Source organism: Perognathus longimembris, chromosome 19 (genome assembly GCF_023159225.1).
Source record: "Perognathus longimembris pacificus isolate PPM17 chromosome 19, ASM2315922v1, whole genome shotgun sequence".
Classification (NCBI taxonomy): domain Eukaryota; kingdom Metazoa; phylum Chordata; class Mammalia; order Rodentia; family Heteromyidae; genus Perognathus; species Perognathus longimembris.
In genome coordinates this window covers 19,359,416-19,384,824 of record NC_063179.1, presented here as the reverse complement: position 1 = coordinate 19,384,824, position 25,409 = coordinate 19,359,416, and the positions used below count along the sequence as shown (strand labels likewise).

At 41.1% G+C, this 25,409-nt stretch overlaps 1 protein-coding gene across 6 annotated transcripts in view; it reads left to right on the top strand.

The window, feature by feature from the left end:
• The first annotated feature begins 212 nt into the window (after positions 1–212).
• Agxt2 (alanine--glyoxylate aminotransferase 2) overlaps positions 213–25,409 on the top strand; it is a 38,069-nt gene continuing 12,872 nt past the window's right edge. The window contains exons 1-7 of one of the 6 annotated variants that reach the window (XM_048368369.1): positions 213–400; positions 5,965–6,050; positions 7,592–7,776; positions 10,079–10,202; positions 11,263–11,357; positions 12,868–12,961; positions 13,646–13,739. In XM_048368369.1, coding sequence (XP_048224326.1) covers positions 313–400; positions 5,965–6,050; positions 7,592–7,776; positions 10,079–10,202; positions 11,263–11,357; positions 12,868–12,961; positions 13,646–13,739 — 766 coding nt within the window. In that variant the 5' untranslated portion in view covers positions 213–312. Of the gene's footprint in view, positions 401–4,927; positions 4,960–5,961; positions 6,051–7,591; positions 7,777–8,429; positions 8,481–10,078; positions 10,203–11,262; positions 11,358–12,867; positions 12,962–13,645; positions 13,776–25,409 lie in introns of those variants that run through there. The other 5 variants (XM_048368366.1, XM_048368367.1, XM_048368365.1 and 2 more) reach the window with 5 other exon arrangements.

Sequence of the window (25,409 nt, the reverse complement as noted above, 5' to 3'; positions counted from 1 at the left end):
CTGAAAACAATCAAGAACAATAAAAAGATTAATTTCCAAGTCTGGAGCATTCTCTCCCCCCTCCCACCTCCTTACTATTGCTCCTTCCACCCTTCTCTCCCCACTTCAGGGTACTGTTGTAAGCAATGGCACTCTGGGATTTTTCCTGTGGATATTGGCAGTCACCAATCCAGGATTCCTTTTTTAGAGCCTCCTCCTCTTCCCAGTCTCAAAGTCCTGCGAGTTAGTGAATAGTTAGAGCCCATCCTCCCACTGACCTGCTTCAACTGGAGTTCTCAGTGCAGTGTGCAGTGCACGAACTGCCTGACAGAAATGACTCTAGCCTGGAGATACTTACTGAGGGGCTTGCACACGGAGACCTTCTCTCTCAGGACCCCCAGGACACATGCCTTCCTGAACTGTGAGTGGAAATCAAGGGGACATGGGTCAGCAAAGGGAAACATCTTAGAGGCTATAGCCTGGGATGTGGGCATGTGGACCTGGATAGAGTCTTGGAGAACTGTAACACAGGGAGTATCTTGCCCTGAGGGATTCAATGTCTCCCTTTCACAGCCAATATACTCTCATGCTCCCTTTCGTTCCCAAATGAAATTTGTGAATAATAAAGCAGATTATGCACAACAGCCTAAGTCTGCTGTAATACTAAGAAGAAGTCAAAGAAAATCAATTTAAAACCAAGTGTTAAATTCAATATATGGATGCCCTGGTATGACTTTGCAAAGACATAAAATATGCTCACAAATTTCTACCGGTGCCCATAGAAGGTGGGATCATCACACTACCAAATCTTTCACAAAGAGATTTAGAGATGAATAAAGATTTTCTCAATGTTCCCCAAACCAGAACTAGACCCAGGACCTCTTCCATTGTTCAGGCCCTCTTCTCCCCATGAAAGGTACAGGACACACAAGGAGCAAATGGGCCAGGAGACGCTGGTAGCTTCCTGAGTGTGTCCTAGGTGCAGGAGATTTTCACATTGATCTTGTCTCCCTGAAACCCCACCTCCACCTCATTGATTTCCTTCCTACAAACAGAAGCTTAACCCACTGCCATCTGCAAATCTGTGGGTCATAGTTGAAGTTTATGAGCCTTGGGCTTTACATAGGTGTAGGGGCCTCTTTTCCATTCTCCATTGTGATCAATTCTGTCTCCGTATTGATCTTAACCTTCTCTTCTATCTTTCCTCCATTCCTCTCCTACTTGCCACCTCCTCCATTCCACTGCAATGGGATGAAACCCAATACATGATTAACAAGTAACATGAAAAAAATTCCATCGGCGACACATGAAAAAGAACAGATTAAAGATGGCAACAGAAAATAAAATAGGATTGTGGTATTGGAGATTGCTATATTTTAAATGGTATCAGTAGGCAAAATTACATGTCATAATCCTTCCTACTATAATATCTGTATAGATAAAGATATGGATCATAAGGGATTGCTATGTGTAAACTATTTTTTCTCGCCTTTCTTTTGGGGTTACTGAGGATTGAACCCAGGGCTTTACCTTTACTAAGCAGATATTGTACCACTTGAGCTATGCCTCCAGCTCCTTTTTACATTGGTTACTTCCCAAATACTATCTTGCTTTAAGCCTGGGCTGGTGTAAGATGTGGTCCTGTTACTTGTGCTTCCCCATGTTGCTGAGGATGGTAGGCATTCACAAATATACCCAATCATTGTGCTTCCCCCATTCCGGGATAACAGATGCATGCCATCCCACCAGGCCATTGGTTGATAAGGAATCTCTCAAACTTTTAGGCTCAGACTGGGCCTTGAACTGTGATCCTCTTATCTCCACCTCCCAAGTAGCTAGGATTTCAGGGTTGGACTACCATGCTAGCTGGGTCAGCCTTGCCTATCTTGATATTTATAACTACTTTGGACTACAGCTATACACAAAATTTTCGATGCAATTTATTTTCAGTATAAAGAGTAGAAAAATCTTTTAATGATTCCTTCTTTGTTTTTAAAAAAATTATTTATTGTTATTGTAAAGGTGATATACAGAGGGGTTAGTTACATAAGCCAGATAAAGAGCACATTTATTTTTTAGCAATGTCACATCTTCCCTCCCTCTCTCCCAGTTTTTCTCTCCCATCCCCACCTACAAGTTGTGCAGTTCATTTTCAACATAGTATCTAGTGAGTACCACTATTGCATTTGTTCACCCTTTGTCCCACCATTTCTGTGGTCACCCCTTTACCTTCTCAAAGACAGATAAATGAACAAAAAAGACAAAGAGGAAATGAAAAAAAGGAGCAACCAAAAAAAAAAAAGAAACATGTTTCCATTTCCTGGATTTCATTTCAATAAATATTATTTTATATGGTCAGATGCACAGTTATTGTACCTATATGATCCTCTGCTGAAAAAGTCCTCATTTGGTCTCACTGTATAAATGCTTAGAGACCTGTATAGTTTATCATGTCCCAGTGTGTATTGTTTTTCTTCTACCATCCAGTGTGTTTACCTATAGACTTACAGGCACATTCTAATTACCATGAGTATCTCATAATATATTTTATTTTAGAGGATAAGAAAACCCTTGATAATTAATCCTCTCAATTGAAAACTGCTTTACCATTTTTAAAATAATGTCCCTGAGAACTCCCAAAGGGCCATAAAAGTTGGTTTCTTTCACTTACCTTACCAAATAGCTTTTCCCTTTTTAATATTATAATTTGGAGAAAAGAAACCTTTAAGTGATTTCTCTTCTGTTAAACTCTGAGACTAAGGCAGATGGGAAAATAAATCTATTTACCCTACTTGGCACTTATTATGTGAAAGTGCTGCTGTTCTTCACTCTGAATTTGTTTTGTTTTGTTTTTGGGGGGGGGGGGGCGGTTTGGGAGGTCTGCACCACGAGAATGTAACTCAAGACTGCAGCCCCGTTTATTCTTTTTTTTTTTTTTTTTTGCCAGTCCTGGGCCTTGGACTCAGGGCCTGAGCACTGTCCCTGGCTTCTTTTTGCTCAAGGCTAGCACTCTGCCACTTGAGCTACAGCACCCCTTCTGACCGTTTTCCCTATACGTGGTGCTGGGGAATTGAACCGAGGGCTTCATGTGTAAGAGGCAAGCGCTCTTGCCACTAGGCCACATTCCCAGCACCCCGTTTATTCTTTTTTTTTTTTTTTTTTTTTGTGCCAGTCCTGGGACTTGGACTCAGGGCCTGAGCACTCTCCCTGGCTTCCTTTTGCTCAAGGCTAGCACTCTACCACTTGAGCCACAGCGCCACTTCTGGCCATTTTCTGTATATGTGGTGCTGGGGAATTGAACCCAGGGCCTCATGTATACAAGGCAAGCACTCTTGCCACTAGGCCATATTCCCAGCCTTCCCGCCCCCCCCCCCCCCCCCCGTTTATTCTTAACATCCAGCTTTTATGCAGTTTGGGAACCAGGGAATGCCATAGGGTTACTAGAGTTTAAGAAAATAAGAAAGCTTTTAGGTCGGTAAATAACAGGAGGCAATAAAACAAGACAAAGCTGAGTATGTTTTAATTTCTTGAGTTGTTCATGTGCAATGAAGGAGAAGCTGGTGAATTGGACAAAAATCAATAGTTATCATATATTTATTTAGTCTAACCAGGAAATATCAGATGAGGTCCAATAATAAAAAGAAATATAAAAATACCAATTCATAAACACTTAAATTTAACACCATTACAGTAATCCAAACCTGAGCTATCCCAAACCTCTCCCACCCCTAGGCCCCTACACACACAAGAACATGCGCATGACAAAGTTTCCAAGAAGCCAACAAAAGCTCTATTGACCCTCAGCTAATGTCATCCTCAAAAGACAGGCTAGTTGAAATAAATAATAAATGCAACTACCTAGATACTTTTATTTCCATTTGTCTATGGCAAATAAAGACAACTAAAGTATTGTCATTTATTTTTACCCACCAATTGCCATTATTATTACTATAATTTTAGGGTTTTGTTTTTCAAGAGGGATGGTGTAACAGGAAAGAGCTTTTCAGGTATTAAGATATGTATTTCAATTAGTGATTAAATCTTTCTGTACACATGTTTGTTTGACATCTAGCTCTATTCTTTCCTCTCTTCTTCCTTCCTTCCCTCTTTCTTTTAAGTTGGATTTTATGTTATCTATTGGTTGAATCAATTGGTAAATGGATGGATGGATGGATGAACCTACTTCAACTGTTTAAAATTTAGGCTTTTTATCAAGTTTTCCTGTTGAACTAACTTCTATCACCATCCTATTCTCATAATTCCCAAAGCACTGGAGGAAAAAAAAAAAGAGTTTACATCCTCCTCAATGGGTAAGTGCAATTTTCAGATAAGAAAATGAGACAGATGGAGTAAAGGGATTCAGAATTCTCAGAAATATTGGGTATTTTTTTCCCTAAGTCTCTCTCAGAAGACTCATGTGGAAGGGCACAGTGAAAAGTTTTAGATAAAGAGAAATTCTCAGAAAGCTTAAGCTATCATTTTTTGTCATTTCAGTGCATGGAAAGCCCAAAGCTACCTGCTTTTAAATATGAGCAAATTAATGACATTAGTGATTATTTAGGACAGAAAAGTGAATGGGACCTCTTTGAAAGAAAATATATTCAGACCTGTTAGTTTCCAGCTTCATTTAGAAACCCAATTGTTCATTGAGTGTCTCAGGACCATGAATTCAGAGCCATACAAAACACCAACATTATCATCCTTGCATCACAAACCTTCATGCTGAATAAGAAATGCCACTTCCGCAGCTCTTTCCACCTATAAATGATCCTGATACTGACCTTGAATCTTTCAAAACAGAGAACATTTTTCCAGGAGTGCTTATAAGGGCCTTAGACGTCTCTTTAATCTCTCATATTCCTTTATTCCATGTTTCCATTCCACTGCCACAGAGAGGTAGAAGTCTGTACCAGCGGCGTGACAGTGGTAATGAATGGCAGAACTGGACTAGTTCTTGTTCTTGTTTTTCCTGTTCTTCAGGATGAGCTTAAACAATTAACTTACCACTCTAGGCATATCTGTAAAATGACTGTATCGCCATCCCTCCCCCAGGTTTAAATTTTTTCTTAGGTCAAAACACTTAATGATTTTTTCTGACTCTGCTTTCTCCTTTCCCATTGGACTTATGGATGACAGCCTATTGTGATTGGGTATGTTGACTTCTTAATCTGTTTGCAGATCTTAATTCAGTATGCTGCCTAACGTCTGTCTAAAGACATTAGTGAGTGAATAGTCATCACTGAAAAAATAGTCAACAGCCATTATTAAGAGCCAGCAAGCATCAGATTGGGACACATACTATGACTCAGGCACTCATCATCTCAGAGCCTACCTGGCATCCCTGATGACAAATTGGAAGGTTTCCTGTCACTTTTGGGACTGGTAGAAGTTGTGCTTATTCAGAAGGTCACAGTCCCCATGGGTTGGGTCAAGAGGCAGTAGAGGGCTTGGGGTAAGTAAATCCCTAGCTTCCCCCAGGATCCTCCATGCTTCTCTGGGCTACGTCAGGAGAAACTCTCTTTGTTTTCTTTCATCTAAAAACCTTCATGATTGAGAAATGTGTGTTTTCAAATTCAAATTTCAAAACATAATTTAAACTGTAATCTAAGGATCACAGTTCAAATCCAGCCTGGGAAAATATAGCCAAGAGACTTTTATCTTTAATTAAACCAGGGGGGGAAAGCTGGAAATGGAAGTGTAGCTCAAATGGTAGAGCTCCAGCATTGAGCAGAAAAAGTCAAGGTAGAGCTCAAGCCCCTGAGTTTAAGCCCTAGTCCTGGCACAGGAAAAAGGAAGGAAGGAAAGGAAGAAGGGAGGGAGGGAGAGAGGGAGGGAGGGAGGGAGGGAGGGAGGGAGGGAGGGAGGGAGGGAGGGAGAGGATAAAAGGAAAAGAAAAGAAAAAGAAACTAAGAAACCAAATTGCCTAAGGACCTTGGTTCAGGTAATTAAGTAATTGTCTTCTATTTCATGTTTTGCTTTGAGCAGGTGCTTTCTGGACTCCTGCATTCAAGCGCAGTCTTCATACAAAACCTGACATGCCACCATGTGACTTCTCACCCCAGAAATACCAGGTAGGACTCAAAGCTTCAGGGAAATCCAAAAAGTTGGTTCCCCTTAGGCAATTCCACTTAGCTGTTTCCTCAAGCAGGACCCACAAAAGATCCTGCTAGGCTTGAAGCTGCCCCGCTCTAGATATTCTGTCCTTTAAGCTATTGGAAACATCTGAGCAATGTCTACACTGTTTACTACCTTAGTAGGAATGGTGAGCATGCGTGATAGAGACTGAGCTCATGAAAAACAGACTGTCCATGCCAGTGTACACATTGCAGAGAGTTCACACATCACAAATGTGACGATGCACATTTACTTTTTTAAATGTTCTTATTTCTGTTTACTTACGCGATGTATAATCTGATCATCCCGAGTCTTCCACTAAAAGTCATAAAGTTAGCTTTGTGTTGTCAGAATAACAATGATTACATTCTCTCTTTTTCTCTCAGACACATACATACAGAGAAAGAGAGAGAGAGGAAAAAACTTTATTCTATATAATACTCATAGATTAGAAATTATGGAACCAGTAGTCAAGAGGAGTCTCAAAGAAGAGAAACATGGGAAAACATTTTTACAACTATGACCAGGTTCTGGAATGTAGCTCAGTGACCGAGCACTTTCCCAGAATGCCTAAGGTCCTGGGTTCAACTTCCATCAGTACATTAAAAAAAAAAAAAGAAGAAGAGCAGTACCAATTCCTCATTTATTTTTAATTTTAAAAAAGAAAGAAAGAAACTAGGAAGTGTCACTGGTGGCTCAAAGTGGTAGAACGCTAGCCTTGAGTGCAAAAGCTCAGGGACAGTGCTCAGGCCCCATGACTGACTAATAAATAAATAAACTAAAGCAACCAGAATGGCATTAATGTAGACATTTACTTCTAAAGGCTAGTTTTCATTGCTAAAACAAATCAGTTCAATACCAAAAATTTAAGTCTCTTTCCTATCTTCTCTAGAAAGGCAAAGACCAAAAGACCTATCGAAGAGGAAGAAATCAGCCGGGTGTAGTGGTTCACACTTATAATACAGGCTTCTTGGGACATGAGAGCAGGAGGATTAGGAGTTGAAGGCTAACCTGCTCAAAATCAATGCTTCCTTAAGGCAGAAATAAAACACCAAGTTAATCAGTTAACTTTAAACATGTAAAAGAATACTGCAGTTTCTTCACATTCTTTTTTTTTTTTTTTTGCGCCAGTCCTGGGCCTTGGACTCAGGGCCTGAGCACTGTCCCTGGCTTCTTCCCGCTCAAGGCTAGCACTCTGCCACTTGAGCCACAGCGCCGCTTCTGGCCGTTTTCCGTATATGTGGTGCTGGGGAATCGAACCTAGGGCCTCGTGTATCCGAGGCAGGCACTCTTGCCACTAGGCCATATCCCCAGCCCCTACTGCAGTTTCTTCCAAGGAGGATTCAGATATTTGGTAAATATCCCACTTGTGAGCTCCTACAGAAGCAGGCCTGTGTTCAGATCACTAGAGAGATGGGGCACCCATATTGCCTGCCATTGATCTTGTAGGGACCATGGAGCTAAGGAAAAGGGAGATTATAATCCTGTCTCTCAGCAGTCCCTGTCCTACACTCGTGTCCTGGAGATCCATAAGCAGCATCTATCTCCTGTGGCAACGATGTATTTCCAGAAGCCCTTGCTGCTTCACCAAGGCCACATGGAGTGGCTCTTTGACTCAGAAGGAAACAGATACCTGGATTTCTTCTCTGGGATTGTCACTATCAGTGTTGGTCACTGCCACCCGTGAGTATCCTTGAGATCAAGGGATGGGGAGGGGGTGTGCACATCACAAGAACACACAGAAAACAATCATCTTGGTGACTCAGAACCCTTGATTCTCATATCCGAGATATATGTAAGACATAGACATTATAGATATAGGTATAGATATAGATATAAATATAGATATAGAGTGTGTGTATTACAGATTGTGGCTAACATACTCTCACGTATTTTCTTTGGTAAAGATTCTTGAAGGGAGAGGCAGGTGGCTCTTAGGGAGGCAGCTGTGTGGGATGTTAAAACACACAAAATAATGTATGCCCTCGGCATCGTCTTCATGGACCCTAAGAGATGGACTTAAGGAGACTGCTGCAATTTGTCTGAACACAGAAATGTCTGAAGCCCTGTGTGCCCATCAACAACCCTCCACACATACTCCCAGCAGATTTCAATTAGTCTCTATGCAGCCATTCTATTTTTTTTCTCTTCTCCATTTTCATGATGATCTGGCCAATACAATTAACAATAGATAAGAGGGAGCAAAGTAGCTTGTCTGAAGTAAACTGAATAGGCTTTTCATCTCCACAGGAGCCAAAGGGTGTCTTCCTCCCCCAGGTGTCTGGCCCTGCCTTCCCTTTCTCCTCCATGCTTCCTCTTTCATCATCTGTCTTTAGGAGGCACTAGTACCACACAAGGTCCCAGGGAATGTGTGAAATAAAGCGCAGGTACAACTTCAAGCACAACACAAATTGTAGGAAAAAAAATACACACTTCTATTGAATCATTTCAATAATCTTGACACTGTGCCTAAGAGCAGATGCTATAACTGGTTTTCATGATCTTTGCTCTTCTGATCTCTATCTGTTGCCTAATCCTGGTCACTCCAGCTTTTTCATTGGCTGTCTAGCCTTCTATCTACCTTTTCCTCCCTGATTTATCACCACAGAATTGCCACATAACCACTACCATCATCTTTATTTAGTTATTCTATTTCTAAGTGATTCATCCCACTGATTCAGCCTTTGTTCCTTCGTCAGCCATAGTCTCAATCAAACATTAAAAATCAATCTAATATAGCCAGAGAGGGCATTAAACTCAGGTTTTCCATCACTGCCTAGAACACATCCCACCCCAGGGTATTCTACCAGCAGCTCAACAGCAACAGGACTCAATACTAAACCCATCATGTTGACAAAATGATTTCAATTCACAAATTCATTTATTCAGGGAGCACATGTGAACCACCTGCTTGTGGGGGAGCTGGGAAGCCAGCTGTATTCCCCAGCTATTGCTGGGGTTTGTGCTGAGTTCCAGTCAAGGATGCTACGGTTGTGCAGGACTCATCTTTGCCTTCCATTCCCTATAGCCAATCTGATAGCTCAGAACAGTTTTCCTTCCTCTGAAATATTCTCCCACTCCACCAATTGTTCTTTTTTCCCTTTCAATTTTATGGTAAAGGTGATTTACAGAGGGGGTACAGTTATATAAGTCAGGTAATTAGTACATTCCTTTTGAGCAGTGTCACCCTCCTCCCTTATTTTCTCCAAGATTTTCCCCTCCCAACTTCCCTTCTTCCCCCAAAGTAGTATAGTTCATTTCCAACATAGTGTCCATTGCAGCATTGTTTACCATAGCCACACTAGGGAATCAACCCAGATTCCCCTCAGTAGATGACTCTCTCCTGAGCAGGGACCACAGGATGGTGGGCTGGTTTGGCTATCTGAGACTTTTTTCTAGTCCCCTAAGCCCCGCAAACCTACCTATTCTTAGTTCCTTCAGTCTTTCCATGTGAATCTTCTAATTCTATAAAGTCAGCCTAGTCCTTCAAGGAATGTGGTTCATCATTACAAAACTGTTTCTCTAGACTGACCACTGCTCACAGCCGTGTGTTGGACTATCCTATCAAGGAACAGCTTACTGATCTTGAATTCTTATGATTGTTAGATCTAAAGTCACTTAGAAAATAAGATGGACAGATACTCAGACTTCTCAGCCATCTCCATTTTCTAGACTGCTCAAGGAATGAGAAAACATAAAGAACATTTCCATCCAAACTCCCTTCTAAACTGGGAATTTATTTTCTACGCTCCCTAATAAGCAATCATTGTGTCTCCTTTTGAACATTTGTCTCCAGAAGGAATGAGTAACACATCCTATTGCCAAACACAAAGAGGTTAAGAAAAAGGTTGTTCTTGCGTATGAATGAGTTTTGCCTCTTTAAACCCCTAAGAAACAGACTGATGTTTGGGCTCAAGGCCTAGCATGTGTGTGGAGGGATGAGGCTGCTGGCAGTGGGCATAACGCTGATCTTCTGTTTGTCCAGGAAGGTAAAGGCAGTGGCACAAAAGCAGCTGGGCTGCCTGTGGCACACCAGTTCCGTCTTCCTCCACCCTCCCATGCATGAATACGCAGAGAAGCTCTCAGCACTTCTCCCGGAGCCTCTGAAGGTACAATGCTCCCAGCTAAAGGGTTAGGAATGCCCACGGAAGCAAGGAAGGGGGGCAGGGAATTTGGCCTATCCTGAGCTATGTGCTAAATAGAATAAATAGACTCAAGCAGGGGAAAGAACTTCGTTAATTGCTAATGAAAGAAATCTATGTTCACTTTTGTCAGTCCTGTGCCTCTGTCTCTCCCTGGCTCTTCTTTGTACCCCATCTTTGCAGAGCCCCGGCACTTCCAATGTGCTCATTGGAAGAGATTTTCTTCTCTTTATTCTTGTAGCTCCTCTGCAAAAGTATTTTTTGCCTATATTTTCTTACAACAAATGGAGTCATTCCTTATCAATAATATTGATCTAAAATGCATTTAGATACTATTGCATCTGAAATGAAGTGAATTAAGATGTAAAGATAGTGGCCAAGGTTTGCATGTAGGTATTAAATGAGTTAATACATAGAACCCTGTATCTGGTTTTAATTAGTCTTTTATTATATTATCTAGGTATACTATTTCCTCTTTTATCTACAATAGACAAAACAACTTGGGATCACTATAACTTGTCATCAGACCCACATGATCAGGGAAGAGCAAAAGCAGAGTAGTTGGCCAAGTTACTAGTGGATACCTTCTAGTTCCTGCCTCTAATTAACACAGTTCCCTGAGTTCTTCCAATTATTTTATCTGGGCTGGGCTGAATTTTTTTTGTCAGTTAATTTGATTTTTCAACATTCACACTGCTCAGCAGTCAGGCAGTGACAACCCGTGGGATTGCAGCACCAGGAATCCTGCCTCATCCCAAGCTTTCAGAACCCAGTGGAGCCAGAGCGGTTCAGGAACCAAGAGACCTTCTCCTCAGAGACCCTCAGTCAGCCAGTTTGTTTTTCTCTCACTTAGTAGCTGCTCAATAAAGGGCTATAGTATTGATATAGTATGTAGATTGTGAGACTTCTTAGGTAACCCAAACTGATTTGATAGAGGGTGAGATGCACAGTCTTTAGCATTTTGAATGAATTCTCTAACAGGGAACTACAATAAAATATGAAGTTATGTGTCTCTCTTCCCCTTCAGGTCATTTTTTTGGTGAACAGTGGCTCAGAAGCCAATGACTTGGCCATGCTGATGGCCAGAGCATACACAAATAGTTCAGACATCATCTCTTTCAGGTAACTACACCCTCTCAGATATTCAGTCTTAGTAACATTGATTTGCCCTAGTAAGAAATGCTGATGTATCCTAATATTAGAACGTATACCTTTATATTGCAGCATGACTAATGAGAGGTGTTTGCTAAGGGGTATTTTTTTCCAGTTTTAAATTTTATGTCATCCTCAATCAAGTGAATATAATAGATCAGATATCCTCAGCCAAATTGATCTTAGAAACCCCAGATGGCTCTATGAGCCTTAAAACGAAAACTAAGTATTTTGTTCATGGTTTTCTACCTTAGCACATTGAAGCAGACTCTCCCAAGATTCATAGAAAAGGTAGAGATAGTTAAAGTGAAAGTCAATAAGCTAAATAGTTCCCTTTCAGGCTGTCTTCACATAATTTCTGTTAAAATTCAAAGAATCTATGTTGTCTTTACTTCCTCATACGCAATACTAAGCATTTCATATAAAATGCACATGTAGTGATCACAGCATAAGGAAAGACTTGCTACTAAAATATGTCAGTAAAGCTTTGTGATTGATGTTTTAAGGGGAAAAAGACAGCATATGCAGATTCAGGTAAGTTTGGTCGATATGAAGCAGCCATGGTACTATCAGGGTTTAACACATTTCACGTGTCCTCTTGGATTGTCTTAAATCCTTATTCAAGAGCAATTGAGAAAGGTGTTAAAGTTGAATAGGGTGATTTTTACTAGATATGAGTGCTTTAGATCTGCCAAGTAAGGTAGCTTATGCAGGCTCACAAAGATGATTCTCTAAAGATATTGAACAAATGCTTCATCACAGGAACAAATATTTCTCACTCAAGGTGAATACTTTGACAACCAGCACTCATTGGTCATGCAATTACTGATGTGAATCTGACAGTTTCAGCATAATACAGTATAGAAGATTCTAAAGTAAGAGTCCTTGGTCAAATGATGTAAAAAATAATATATCCTTGGAAGTGGCACTGTAACGCAAGTGGTAGAGAGCTACCCTTGAGCAAAAAAGCTCATGGACAGTACCCAGACCCTGAGTTCAAGCCCCATGACTGACCAAAAAAAATCACTTATGCCTGGTGCTAGTATCTCACACCTATAATCCTAGCTGCTCAGGAGGCTGAGAACTGAGGATCATGGTTCAAAGCCAGCCCAGGCAGAAAAATCCATAAAACTCGTATCTCCAATTAATCACAGAAAAGGCCACAAGTGGAAATGTGTCTCAAGTAGTAAAGTTCTAGCCTTGAGCAAAAGAAGCTCAGGGACAGGCCCTGAGTTCAAACCCTAGAACCAGCATCCCCCCCCCAAAAAAAAAATCCTCTCACAATTTCAAATCTATGACATCAGTTAAGTATACTCGTATGGCATAGGCTTAGAACAGTTCTGTAAAGTCTTCAGAATGGAACATTCATGTGGTTCTATTTCATCTTCAGAGCCTTCGTAGACAGGTTTGTGTTCTATTCAAGCCAGTTGTCAAAGGGAAATGAACTTGATCCCAACCTTCTACTGTCTTCTATCTGCAGAGGAGCCTACCATGGCTGCAGTCCTTACACGCTGGGCTTGACAAATGTCGGACTCTACAAGACGGAACTCCACAGTGGCATGAGTTGCCAGTCAGTGAGTTCTACAATTATTCTCCTGTTTCTCTAAGGATTTCTGGGTAGGTGGAATAATTGTCCAGATCTCCCTATATTAGAATTAGAAACTTGTCACTAATTAGAATTAGAACGTGTCACTTTATTAGAGTTAGAAGCTTGTCAGTAATCACCGGATCAATTTGATTAAATTAAACTGAAGACCACTGGGGACAAATATTTCTTTGCAAAGCCTTCAGAGTCTGGGTAATAAATAATTATATAATTTTGCACTTTATTTTGCTTGAAAGTCCAATCAAGTAAACTCGTAGTTCTGAGAACACTGAATATACAAAATGTCCAGAGTCGCCCCACCCTCACCTTCGCTCTCACAAGCTGCACCTCTCTCTTTTTTTTTCAGCATCAAAATCAGATACGCAATTATCCTTATTCTTTCAGATGCCCTTATCCACCAAACCCTTGAGAAAGTTGCTTTGAGACAAAAATTGAAATCATTTTTCTTTGTAGAGTGCCCCCATAAGTGATTTCTAAGAAGAAATATCTCCTTAAAGCAGATTTAATTTTTCATCCTCACTGAGAGAGGAGTGAAGACGGGATCTCAATATCAAATTAAGAAGCCCTCTTGCCTTGATTGCCACCACATGCTCCCCCAAATCGGGTATCTGGTGTTCATGTTTTGCCCAAATTCTTCTTTTGTCATTTGCAGACAATGTGCCCAGATGTTTTCCGGGGCCCTTGGGGCGGAAGCCACTGTCGAGATTCTCCTGTGCAAACAATTAGGAAATGCAGCTGTGTACCAGGTCCGAATGGGCAGGGAGGAAGGGAGAGAGTGGAAGGCCAGGAGGGGTGAGGCACTTAGAAAAGTGGGAGAAGCTAAAGCCAAAGGAACAAAAGGATCAAGTGACCCCTTGTTGAATTCTATCTTGTGCCCCTTACTTTACCATCAGAACCCCCATCTAGATATGGGAGGAGGGGCTCATAGACTTCTACTATCAGACATCAGCCTTCAACCTAGCTATCATGTAGCTAAGTTCTTAATTACATGCAGTCTATTAGCCTCTTAACTGTAGGTCTGCTAGAAACTTTAAAATAAAACAAGGTGGTGATATTATTTCCCATCTCCCAATGGGAGAAAGGGAGAAAAGAAAGCATGTTGGAGAGCTATCTGCTCAAAGGTTTGGTAGCATTTTACATCCCTGTTTGATCATTTGTGTGCTGCGATTCAATTGCGCTCTTACTTGGCTCTTTCATTCAAGGCTGGCACTCTACCATTTGAACCACACCTCCATGTCCTATCCAAGGCCTTGGCCCAGGTGTAGCAGGTGCTTCCTGACCCCACTACTGGTTCATCAGTAAGATATCAGATAGCCTGCCTCACCATTTCCATCAGTATAGGAAAGGATTGTCTTATATCACACCCTAAGCAAGTTTTAAGCAAGAAAATGCACAAAAGAGATTTTACTCTCAAGTCTACAGCCAAGCACTAAAATGGTCCAATGTTCACTTCTGCTTGGAGAAATATTAGTTGCTCTTCTGAACAACAAAGCAAGAATCCACAGAAGCACCAATCCCTGGGCAGCTGAGTGCTGTAAATTCTCTACCCTGTCACTGAGAGCAAGGATTTCTGTTGAGGACATAAAGCTCGGGTCACGATAGTAAAAGAAGAACACTGTACGTTCTGCTGTAGTCAGACCAGCTGATATCTTTGAATTGACCATGTGGCCTAACAGCTTTGGCTTTGAAAATGGGGGCATGGTGCCCAATTTTGGCATTTCCTGAAAACATCCAGTTATCAGCAATGCCAACCTAGAAATCTTCAAGACAGGAAATGGCAGAAAGATGATGCCAAAAGAATACTTTTGCCAGTCTCCAAGGTCAAGTCACTAAGTTCTCTATGTTGGTGGCATGCCTTGCAAAACTTTTTTTTTTTTTTTTTTTTTTTTTGCCAGTCCTGGGGCGTGGACTCAGGGCCTGAGCACTGTCCCTGGCTTCTTTTTGCTCAAGGCTAGCACTCTGCCACTTGAGCCACAGCGCCACTTCTGGCGTTTTTCTGTATATGTGGTGCTGGGGAATCGAACCCAGGGCCTCATGTATATGAGGCAGGCACTCTTGCCACTCGGCCATATCCCCAGCCCCTTGCAAAACTTTTAAAGGCTATCTTACAAGAAAAACTTCTTTTAGGAAATTACATTTTATTTACATTCTCTATTCCTCCTCACATGAAGGATAAGAGGCCTGGAAATTTCATCTGCTTTTTTTTGGTCATCAAGTTCTGTTTTTGATTTGTCATTACAGTACAAGATCTTTAGAATAACTATGCCTAAGTAGTTCTAGTGAAAGGACTGACTGTCCCTGCTGAAAGGTCCTTAATGGACTAGGATGAGTCACCAGGTTCAGAGCAAGAATGCAAGATGGAAGTAAGAAAAAAGATCAGCTTGAAAAGGAAGAAGACTCATAGATGCCTATAAATTCCTATGGGGTAATGGTAAAATGGAAGTAGGAGGATAAAAGAATGAGCACTCAAACAAGACAAGATGGCCTGGTCACAATTTGAAAACATTAGGAACTTTAAAGCTATCAAAGTTTCCATTTTAAAGATGAGGTAACCAGAGTTCACATATAGGCAGCAGAAGAGCCAGGATTTGATCCCAGGTCTTCTGACCACAAAGTTAGTGCTCTCAATACTGGTAGCCACCTCACTTACATTCATGTGCCAGTGAGATGAATCCAAGCTGAAAGGTCATCCCTGCTCTGCCAGCTATGAATGAGGAGATACATACCATGGTGATAGTTAGGTTCTACTCCCAGTACTGCCATAGTTCACCTAGGAGCCAAAACTCCAACTTTGACTTCCTTCTCTCCTTTGTGAAATAAAGATGGCAATATCTGTGCCCCATTCCCATCATAGCCCTTTATGAGATCAAAGCATACACAATTTTCTGTAGAGGATGGCACAGAAATTTAACTTTGCATTTGACTTGGCTAGGTATGTATATTGCATCTGTGTAGCATCGAGAACTAAATCTGTACTTCATATTCCTTAGTCTGTCTGTATAGCCACGGGCATACAGCACTGCTGAACCCCTTCAAACTCTTGCATAGATAGGCCTAGAAAACACCTTCCTGAATAAAAATCCAATCGCTCAGGAAATAAGAACAAAAATTCCATTTCTACTCTATCCCCCACCCCATCTCGTCTCCATCTTCTCTGCCTCTTCTGGCTTTGAAATCTTCTCTTCTTTAGTCCATCTTGAGAATAACCAGAGCCCCAGAGTCCTATCTGTACTGCTAAACATATCCTCAACAGTTGTCTTTGTTTTAGCTGAAGTCAGTTGTTTCCTTAACTCCTATCATCAAGAGACAAGATGGATAGCATCCATTTAAACAACACTGGAACACAAAAGTGCACCGCAGCCTCCTCCACTGCTTTGAGGATGATAGGAGTGTTTGCTCTTTGTTGGAGCATTGCTGCGTTTCCAGATGCATCCCAATATGTCAAGTACTTTCAGTACAGAGAGTTCCAGTTTCCAATTCCTCTTCAAATCCACAGGATGCACACAGGTACAAACCATGATACAGGTATTTTCATTTCAGAATGATGTACCAAATTTCATCTTAGAGGGAGACATTTCTGAGCTAATGTTGACATTTAAATGCATTACCTTCCTCTAGCTTCCATCCCCAGAATTTTCCTCTCTGCTTAGGTTCATTCTAAGCTGTCACTTGCTGATTTTAGGATGAAATTAACCTCTTGTCACCCACTACCCACTCTTAGGACAGTTTGTGTCATTCTCTATTTGAATGAAAAGTTTTCTTCTGTTTAAAAACTGTTGCTCCCATCTTCATTTTTCACTCTGGTTTAACTCTTTCTGTACCACCAGACTAAAACAGCCTCTTGTAGTCACGCTATTGCATCATCCAGTAGAGCACCCGCATCCTCTGGCTGTTGTCATGGAAACACGGGATGCAGTGAGTCTCTCCAGAGGCAGCCTGACCTGGAGTGCTCACAATGAGCCCATAAAGTGTGAAATAGACACAAAAACAGATGATCCTCTCATCGCCAGATGTGTGGGAAGATGGGTACAAATCCTAAAATCGAGCAAAGACTCAAGCAAAACCTACCTCTCCTTGTTACAGTTTTTCAAATGTAAGCCTTTGAGATTGATTTTTGCACTATTCCTTTATTTAAAGAGCTACAAAGGGCTTGCTAAATATCAAAAGTATAGTTTTTGGTTTGGCTACTCCTTTTTGGTCATCTAACGCTGCTTTCGCTTCCTTTCCTTACAAACACAAGGAAATGTACTCTCTAAAGTAAAATATTTCTGTCTTCTTTTCATCAAAATACCCTATCATCCAAAATATATACTTTCTTCATTTTGTTTCCTTTTCATTAGTTCCTTGTCATGTTCCTACCTTTAACTAACTTCCAACCAACCAGGTAGGTACCAGGAGGTCTGGCAGTTGAGATTTCTCTAGCATCACATGTAGTTGGAGTCAAGTAGTATTGTTTCCATGCTTTAAAGAAGAGGTAAAATATAGAATGCATTTGTGCTTCAGTTTTGGTGGTGGATGCATCTTCTGTATCTCTGTCCATCAAGAGCAGACTCCATCCATGCCTCTAGGCAAGCAACAGCATGGGTGACTCCCTCATGTGCCCAAACTACTTGCAAACCATAAGGACTAGGAGCGCCCATCCCATCCACATCTCCCCTTGCATTCCTTCTGCTGGTCAGAGATGTGGCTTTATGTCCAGAGATGTGGTGATGCTGTGGGGAACCAAATTATAAGAGTGGATGCAGTGGCTGAAGGCTTAGTCATAGACACGTGTAACTGAACTGGATCCTGGGTGTTAGATACAAGGACGCTTCCTCTCTCTTTCCTTTCCTGTTTCCTTAGTGTTTCTCACCTTTTGGGGTGACAGAAATGGAAGTTTCTGTAGCCTGGACAATCTTCCCCCTCCTGGGTCCCCTCTCACTTCCCACCCACAGGACTGTAGGCTCTTTCTCTGTTTGCTGAGTTGTAGAGTGAAAGATCATCCATCACCATTGGCATAGGTGTGGGCAAGAGTGGCAACATCAATACATTAAAGAATCCATGTAGGAAAGTAAGGATTCTCAGAAACCCATATGAACTGAATAATAATTGATTGAGAAAGGCATTTCACGTAATATTCAGAACTCAGCTATGACATTTTAAAGGTTGTATGACATTTAAATTTTATCCAACTAAACTGAAGTGCATTTTAGACCTTTTTAAACAAGCCCATTTTTCTCCCATGCTACATGGAGCATAGGACTCTTGAATACGTAGGCATAGGGAACGTCTGCCTGAATAGGAATCCATTAAGAGCAAGAACTGAAAAACAAGATGGCATGCCAAAGGAAACAATTGCCACAATGAAGTGACAGCCCACAGAACGGTAGAAAAATCTCTGCAAGCTATTCATTGGGTAAAGAATTGTTATCCGGAATACACAAAGAGCTGGGGAAAAAAATTAAACCACAAAAGAGAAATAACCCAATTACTAAGTAGCCAAATGAACAGTTTGGACAGTTTTCAAAAGAAGTACATATGGCAAAAAAAAAAAGTCCATGAAGAAATGTTCAACATCCATAGCAACACTATTCACAATAGACACCAGCCTGGGTGCCCATCAACCAATGAACAGAAAAAGTGATATATCTGCATGGGAGTCAACTACTTACAGACTTTATAAATGTGAGGGGAGATGGTATATTATTCAGTTATATAGAAGAATGAAATTTTGTTTGTAGGAAAATGGATGAAACTGGAGAGCATCATATTCAGCAAAACGAGCCAAATGCAGAAAGACAAATGCTACATGTTTTTCTCAAGTGGAATCTAAACCAAAGAAATAGCTTTTAAGGAGAAACCAGCAAAAAAGAAACAATGTGAAAAGAGAGAGTGATGAGGTGTGATAGGATCCAAATATTTTATATACATATATGAAAATAGAATAATAAAATATGAGAAGGGGATACGTTATATGCATACATGAAAATACAACCGTCAAAAACTCCTCTGTGAAAAGTAAATTGACTTCATCAATAAAGAACAGGTAAGACTTAAATATTGTAGGTATAAGCTATGATAAGCTACCTCTGTGTGTGCATACACTAAGCAAATAAGTCTTCAATGGATTAAAATAAATTTAATGGTTGCAAACTGCTTTACCTTCTTAAGGTGTATATCAAGCTCTGAATCTAAAAATCTGGTGGAGGAAACTTTCCATCACTGTAATTGATTGAGCCAACTTCTCTTAAAAAGAAAATTAGCAGAGAATCTCATATTGTAATGCGTATGCTTGGCTATAGACAGCATGCTACTAAGTAGGTGGCAAGATATTGACTAATAAATACTCATAACTCCAGATGCTAGATAAAGAAAAGATAGATTAGTAGAGTAAACACCAGAAATATCCGACTGGACCAAGTATACTTATAATTAAGCTAAAACTAGGGGCTGGGAACATGGCCTAGTGACAAGAGTGCTTAAACTAAAACTACCAAGACTTTAGAAGCTCAGATCATATTTTGATAAATTTTGGGAGGAAAAGGCAATTATTTGAAGAAAGGGTTTTTTAATTCAAAAAAGCTTATAGTTCTAGTCAATCAAGACTTTTGACAAAAAATTAATGAAAGATAAAATGAGTCCTTTTTAAAGATTTTTTATTAGCAACTGTGACTTATGCAAGTACTGTGTCAATATGACATTTCCACATAAATATACAATGTACCTACATCAAACTCACCCTCTCCATCTCCTTTCTGCATTCCTCCTCCCATGTTCTTAAAACAATTCCAACAGTTTTCATTGTTCCATTTTCATACATGCATATAAAGAGCTTCCACCATATTTGCCCTCATTTACTCTGGCCATTGACGCTGCCCTCACGCTGGTACTGATCCACCAAGAGAGCCTGTTTTACTGTCCACTGATTCCTGTTCTCAGTGTATATTAACTGTACAAAGGAGGTTCACCATAGGAATTCACATATACATATAATGTAAATTAATTAGATTAACTTCATGTATTAGTCTCTTTCCTGGTCCCCTCCCATAATTGTTCAGTAACTTTCAGTGAGTTTCCTTATGCTATATTCATTCATAGATACTATTCAAATTGGTCCTCTTAAAAATAAAGTACATGTTCTCTCCCATTTATATAACAATACAAGCCAGGAGATATTCTTAAGCTAACATATTCCTACCACTCACAACTTGCTCTGACATGCCAGTCTAAACGATCTAAAAAGAGAAAAAAAAAGAACAGTAGACAAAAGATTACTTTCTATATCCTAACCTCCTTTAGCAAACTATTGAGCCACTAACTTGCAGTCATTCAAGCTGGTTTATCTACACCACATTCCTAACCTTTAAATATTTATGGATATTTTACATAAAATATTAACCAATTGCTTTTTTAAAATGACTTCTCTGAAAGGCGTTGGAGCGCTGCAGCCAGCTGTTGCCTTGAGGACACATAACAAATGTGGTGGGCCAGCACATCTGTTTTTATGGCTCTGTGAGTGCAGAAAAGAGATGCCTAAGTCCTCAGCCCAGATGGAGGATGGGATCTGACAGGGAACCCGCCCCTGCACAGCTGGCCTCTGCCAGAGGCCATGCTCTTAACTAGGGATCAACTTGAAATAACAACTCACCAAACATAAGCAGTCTGCAAGGAGGCTCCTGCTGAGTGGAAGTGGAGGGGACCTCGGAGAAGTCTCCACTGACACTATGGACTGCAGACTGATCATTTTGAGGCCCTTCATTTTGCACTTTGACTATCTCAAGCTGAGAACTTACAGGAATCTTAGGCTAAAATTGCCCTACATGCTTGGAAGCTGCCCTGACAAGTATGCTCTGGAAAAATCTATCTTATTTTAAGCCTTAATGAATTCTCACAAGGAAATTTCCCAAGGAAAAATAAACAATCTATAATCAAAAAAGCATACAAGGAAACAAAACTCCACAATCAGAAAAGGACCCACAAAGGCCAGGCATGGTAGTACATTCCTGTAACCCCAGCTACTTGGGAGGTAGGAATTAGGAAGATTGTGGGGTAAGGCCAGCCAGGGCAAAAAGTTACTAGGATCTCTGTCTCCACTGGGTGAAGAGACAGATTGCCTATCTAGCAACCACAAGCACCTGAGTTCAAACTAGAGTATGACCAAAGGAAAAGGAAAAAGATCCATGAGAGGTTAAAATAATATAACCATCAGACCACAAATGGTTGTGATGAATATCTTTAAAGAAAATTCAAAATATGCTTGAAAATATGTGTGGGGGAAACTATAAGCCAGTTGGTTTTTTTACACTTTCTTTTTTTTATTTTTTTTCTTATTTATTGTCAAAGTGATGTACAGAGAGGTTACAGTTTCATACGTTAGGCACTGAATACATTTCTTGTACTGTTTGTTAAGTCCTCCCTCATTCCCCCTCCCCCTTTCCCTTTTTCCCCCATGAGTTGTTCATTTGATTTACACCAAACAGATTTGCAAGTATTGCTTTTGTACTTGTTTGTCTTTTTACCCTGTGTCTCTCGATTTGGATATTCCCTTTCACTTTCCTAGTTCTAATACCAGTATACATGATTTCCAATGTACTCAGATAAGATACAGAGATAGTACAGGTACAACCACAGGAAGGGGATACAAGAGGATCATCAACAATAGAAGCTATGGTTTCACATTGCATGTTAAAAGTAATTACAACAGTGATATAACTGTCATTTCCCTAACATGGAGTTCATTTCACTTAGCATCATCTTATGTATTCATAAGGGTATAGCTATTGGGCTCTTGTGATCTTCTGCTGTGACTTGCCTAAACCTGTGCTAATTATTCCCTATGAGGGAGACCATAGAGTCCATGTTTCTTTGGGTCTGGCTCATTTCACTTAGTATAATTTTTTCCAAGTTTTTCCATTTCATTATGAAAGGGGCAATGTCATTCTTTCTGATAGAGGCATAAAATTCCATTGTGTATATGTACCACATTTTCCTGATCCATTCATCTACTGAGGGGCATCTGGGTTGGTTCCAGATTCTAGCTATGACAAACTGTGCTGCGATGAACACTGTTGTGCTGTTGGCTTTAGTGTGTTCTTGTTTGTGGTCTTTTGGGTAGACGTCCAAAAGTGGGGTTGCTGGCTCATAGGGTAGCTCTATGTTTAGCCTTCTGCAGAATCTCCATACCGCTTTCCAGAGTAGCTGAACCAGTTTACATTCCCCCCAACAATGAAGTAGGGTTCCCTTTTAGCCACATCCCCTCCAACATTTGTTATTGTTAGTTTTCTTGATATAGGACATTCTTACTGGGGTGAGATGGAATCTCTTTTTTTTTTTTTTTTTTGGCCAGTCCTGGGCCTTGGACTCAGGGCCGGAGCACCGTCCCTGGCTTCTTCCCGCTCAAGGCTAGCACTCCGCCACTTGAGCCACAGCGCCGCTTCTGGCCGTTTTCTCTATATGTGGTGCTGGGGAATCGAACCTAGGGCCTCGTGTATCCGAGGCAGGCACTCTTGCCACTAGGCTATATCCCCAGCCCAGATGGAATCTCAATGTTGTTTTGATTTGCATTTCTTCTATGGCCAGTGACATAGAGCACTTTTTCATGTCTCTTGGTCATTCTCATTTCCTCATCAGAGGTCTCTTTTTAAGTCTTTAGCCCACTTGTTGAGGGAGCTATTGGTTCTTTGCAGTTTTGTTTTGGAGGAATGTAATTTTTTTAGTTCTGCATATATTTTAGATATGAGGCCTTTGTCCATTGTATGGCCGGCAAAGATCTTTTCCCAATCTTTGGGCTTTCTGTTTATCTTGTGTGCTATGTCCATTGCCCTGCAGAAGCTCTGCAGTTTGATGCGGTCCCATTTGTCCATCCTTTCTTTGATTTGTAGCATTCCTGGGTCTTTGTTAAGGAAGTTCCGTCCTGTGCCAAGGAGCCCAAGTGTTTCTCTTACTCCTTCTTTCAGTATTTTCAGGGTACCTGTTTTAATTTCAAGGTCTTTGATCCATTTGGAATTGATAGGCTAGCTACTTGATTTCGAATCTCTTTTTCTTCTGACTGGTCTTTCCTGATGATTTCTATGTCCTTGCTATAATTATCTCTTAGGTCCTGCATGGACTTCTTTACTTCACTAATTTGGTTTTCAGTGCTGTCTCTCAAGTCTTTTAGCTGGGTAGCTATCTTTTCATTTGACTCTTGAAGTTCATTTATCTTTCTATTTGTGGAGGCCATGAAATTCTCCATTAATTTTTGCTTTGTCTCCTCGCGCTCTAGAATCGTTGAATGAAGAGATTCAAACGTTTCATTTATCATTTTTATCAGTAGACTTTGTAGAATATTTTGAGGGTTCTCTTCTATGTCTTTGATTGACTGCTCTGCTTCCTGCTTGTTTTGAGTGGGAAATGAGACTCCATTGTTTGCCATCTTTCTTGTGTTTCTTCTGCCAATTTGGATGGGCATGCCAATCTACAAGCTCTTGTGAGCACCATTTAAGACCCAAAGCAGACCTTACCAAGCACTGTTGTGTAAATCTTAGAAGTTCACAATTATATACAGATACCTTGTATCTGTATATAAAATCTGTACCTGTATATAAAATTAGATTTGGTGTTCCTAAAGAATACAATTTTGATATAACAAACAATCCTGAGCCCTGTATTCACTGTATTTACTGTTACCACCCTATGAGCAATTTTTGTTCTTATATTAAGTTCTTTTTGGACTGGCTGACTTTGTCTTTGAACCCCTTTGATTCACTCGGATTGGGCAGGGATACCCTCTATCCAATAATCAGGGGTCAATGGAATCTGGAGGTCCTGGAAGTAAATCAGAAGGATAAGTTAGAGGTAGTAAAGAGAATAGAGTAAAATGTATGAGGGCAGGACAAAGATTTTGGTTTAGTTTCAGTGATGTGAAAATGTGGACAAGAGTAGAATCAGTAAAAAGAACAAGGTTAAAATGATAGACAATGGAGAGTTAGCAGAAAAGAGTGGAGGTGTTATTCATAGCAAAGTAATTTTTAAAGAAAGAGAATGTGACGAGAGAAATAAAGAAAAAATACTGGAAGATGGATGCACAAAACAGAGAAAAATTATTTTTAAAAAAACAAACAACCAAAAAAAAAACTTGATAAAACAACAAGTAAAAATGGAAAACAAAAAACCAATGATGTCTCAGAAATGAAAAAAAAGCTTAAAAAAATGTTTGAAAAAATGGAGTCTTCCTTGTTTGGGTGGGCTTTCTACAGTCTCTGGTTTCCTTGCGATGGTCTGCAGTCTATTTTGCTGCTTGGCTGGTTTGACTTGCTTTCAGTTTGCAGGGGGTGGATCTGCTCTGACCCTCCTCCCCTGTTAGTGAAATCCTGGGGCTCTGTGGTTCACACCGCTTGCAGGTAGGACTTGGGCATCCTCTGTAGATGGGGACGTGAACAGTCTTGGGAACCAGGGCTCCTCCTATCTGCTGTGGGGCTGCCGCCTTTAAGGCCTGGCTTTGAATAGGCTGTGGACTCAGCAGAGCAGGGCGCCTCTGGCCTGGTTTACAGGGCTGAGAGACACTTGCCTGGGGGAGGTTCCTCCCTCCTGGGTGGGGCGGCCTCCTGGCCAGAGCTGGCTATGGAATTCAGCTCCATTTCAGGCTGAGAATTGGGCTTCCTCAGTGATGGGACCATTTATCTGTCTCGGGAACTGTTTGTTCTCCCGTCTGGTTGTTCCGGTTGTTCTGTGTCGCCCGTAGCTGCTCGCCGCTTTCGGTTTTAATTTAGAAATTCCAGCGGGCAGGGCGGGGCACCTCTGGCTGAGTTCACCAGAGTGTGTGAGCCTGGGGCCTGGGATGAGCCTCCCAACTGGGCAGGGGGCGTTCTCCTGGGCGGAGCTGGCTCTCACTGGTTGGTTCCTCTTGCGCTTTTCAAAGATGGCCGCTTTGTCCTCACTTTCCCCAGGCCTGCTTTAGTTCCAGTCTGGTCTGACCCTATGCCAGTGTCAAAGATGGCACTTTGCTCTGGCGGTGGGGGAAGGGCTACCTCCCAGAAGCTGCTCTGTGAGAATGTCTTTCGTGGGGTACTCATGCTTTCTCTGCGATTTTGGCCCGTCCATGCTTAGCCTGCAATCTGCATGTGTCAGCCGCCGTCTGGAGGATTTCTCCCTGCTTGCCACTGTGTGCTTTTGCTGTGTGGAGTGTGGGGTGCTGTGCCGGCACCAGCACTGGCTTGGCGACGGGTCACCGCCCAGAGCTCAAATCTGTGTTTTCAGGCCAGCAAAGTCGAATTTTTCTTCCTGGCTAGAATCCCTGTACTGTTATAACTTACTTGGGCTGTCTTTCTAGGAGTAAAAGTTTCTCTGGAGTGGTAAAACTGCGATGTTGGAGAGAGCTCAGCTAGGGCTCTGCTGCTCCTCCACCGTCTTCCCGGAAGTCCTCAAAGCAAGTTTTGAAAGCAATAATATCCTCAATG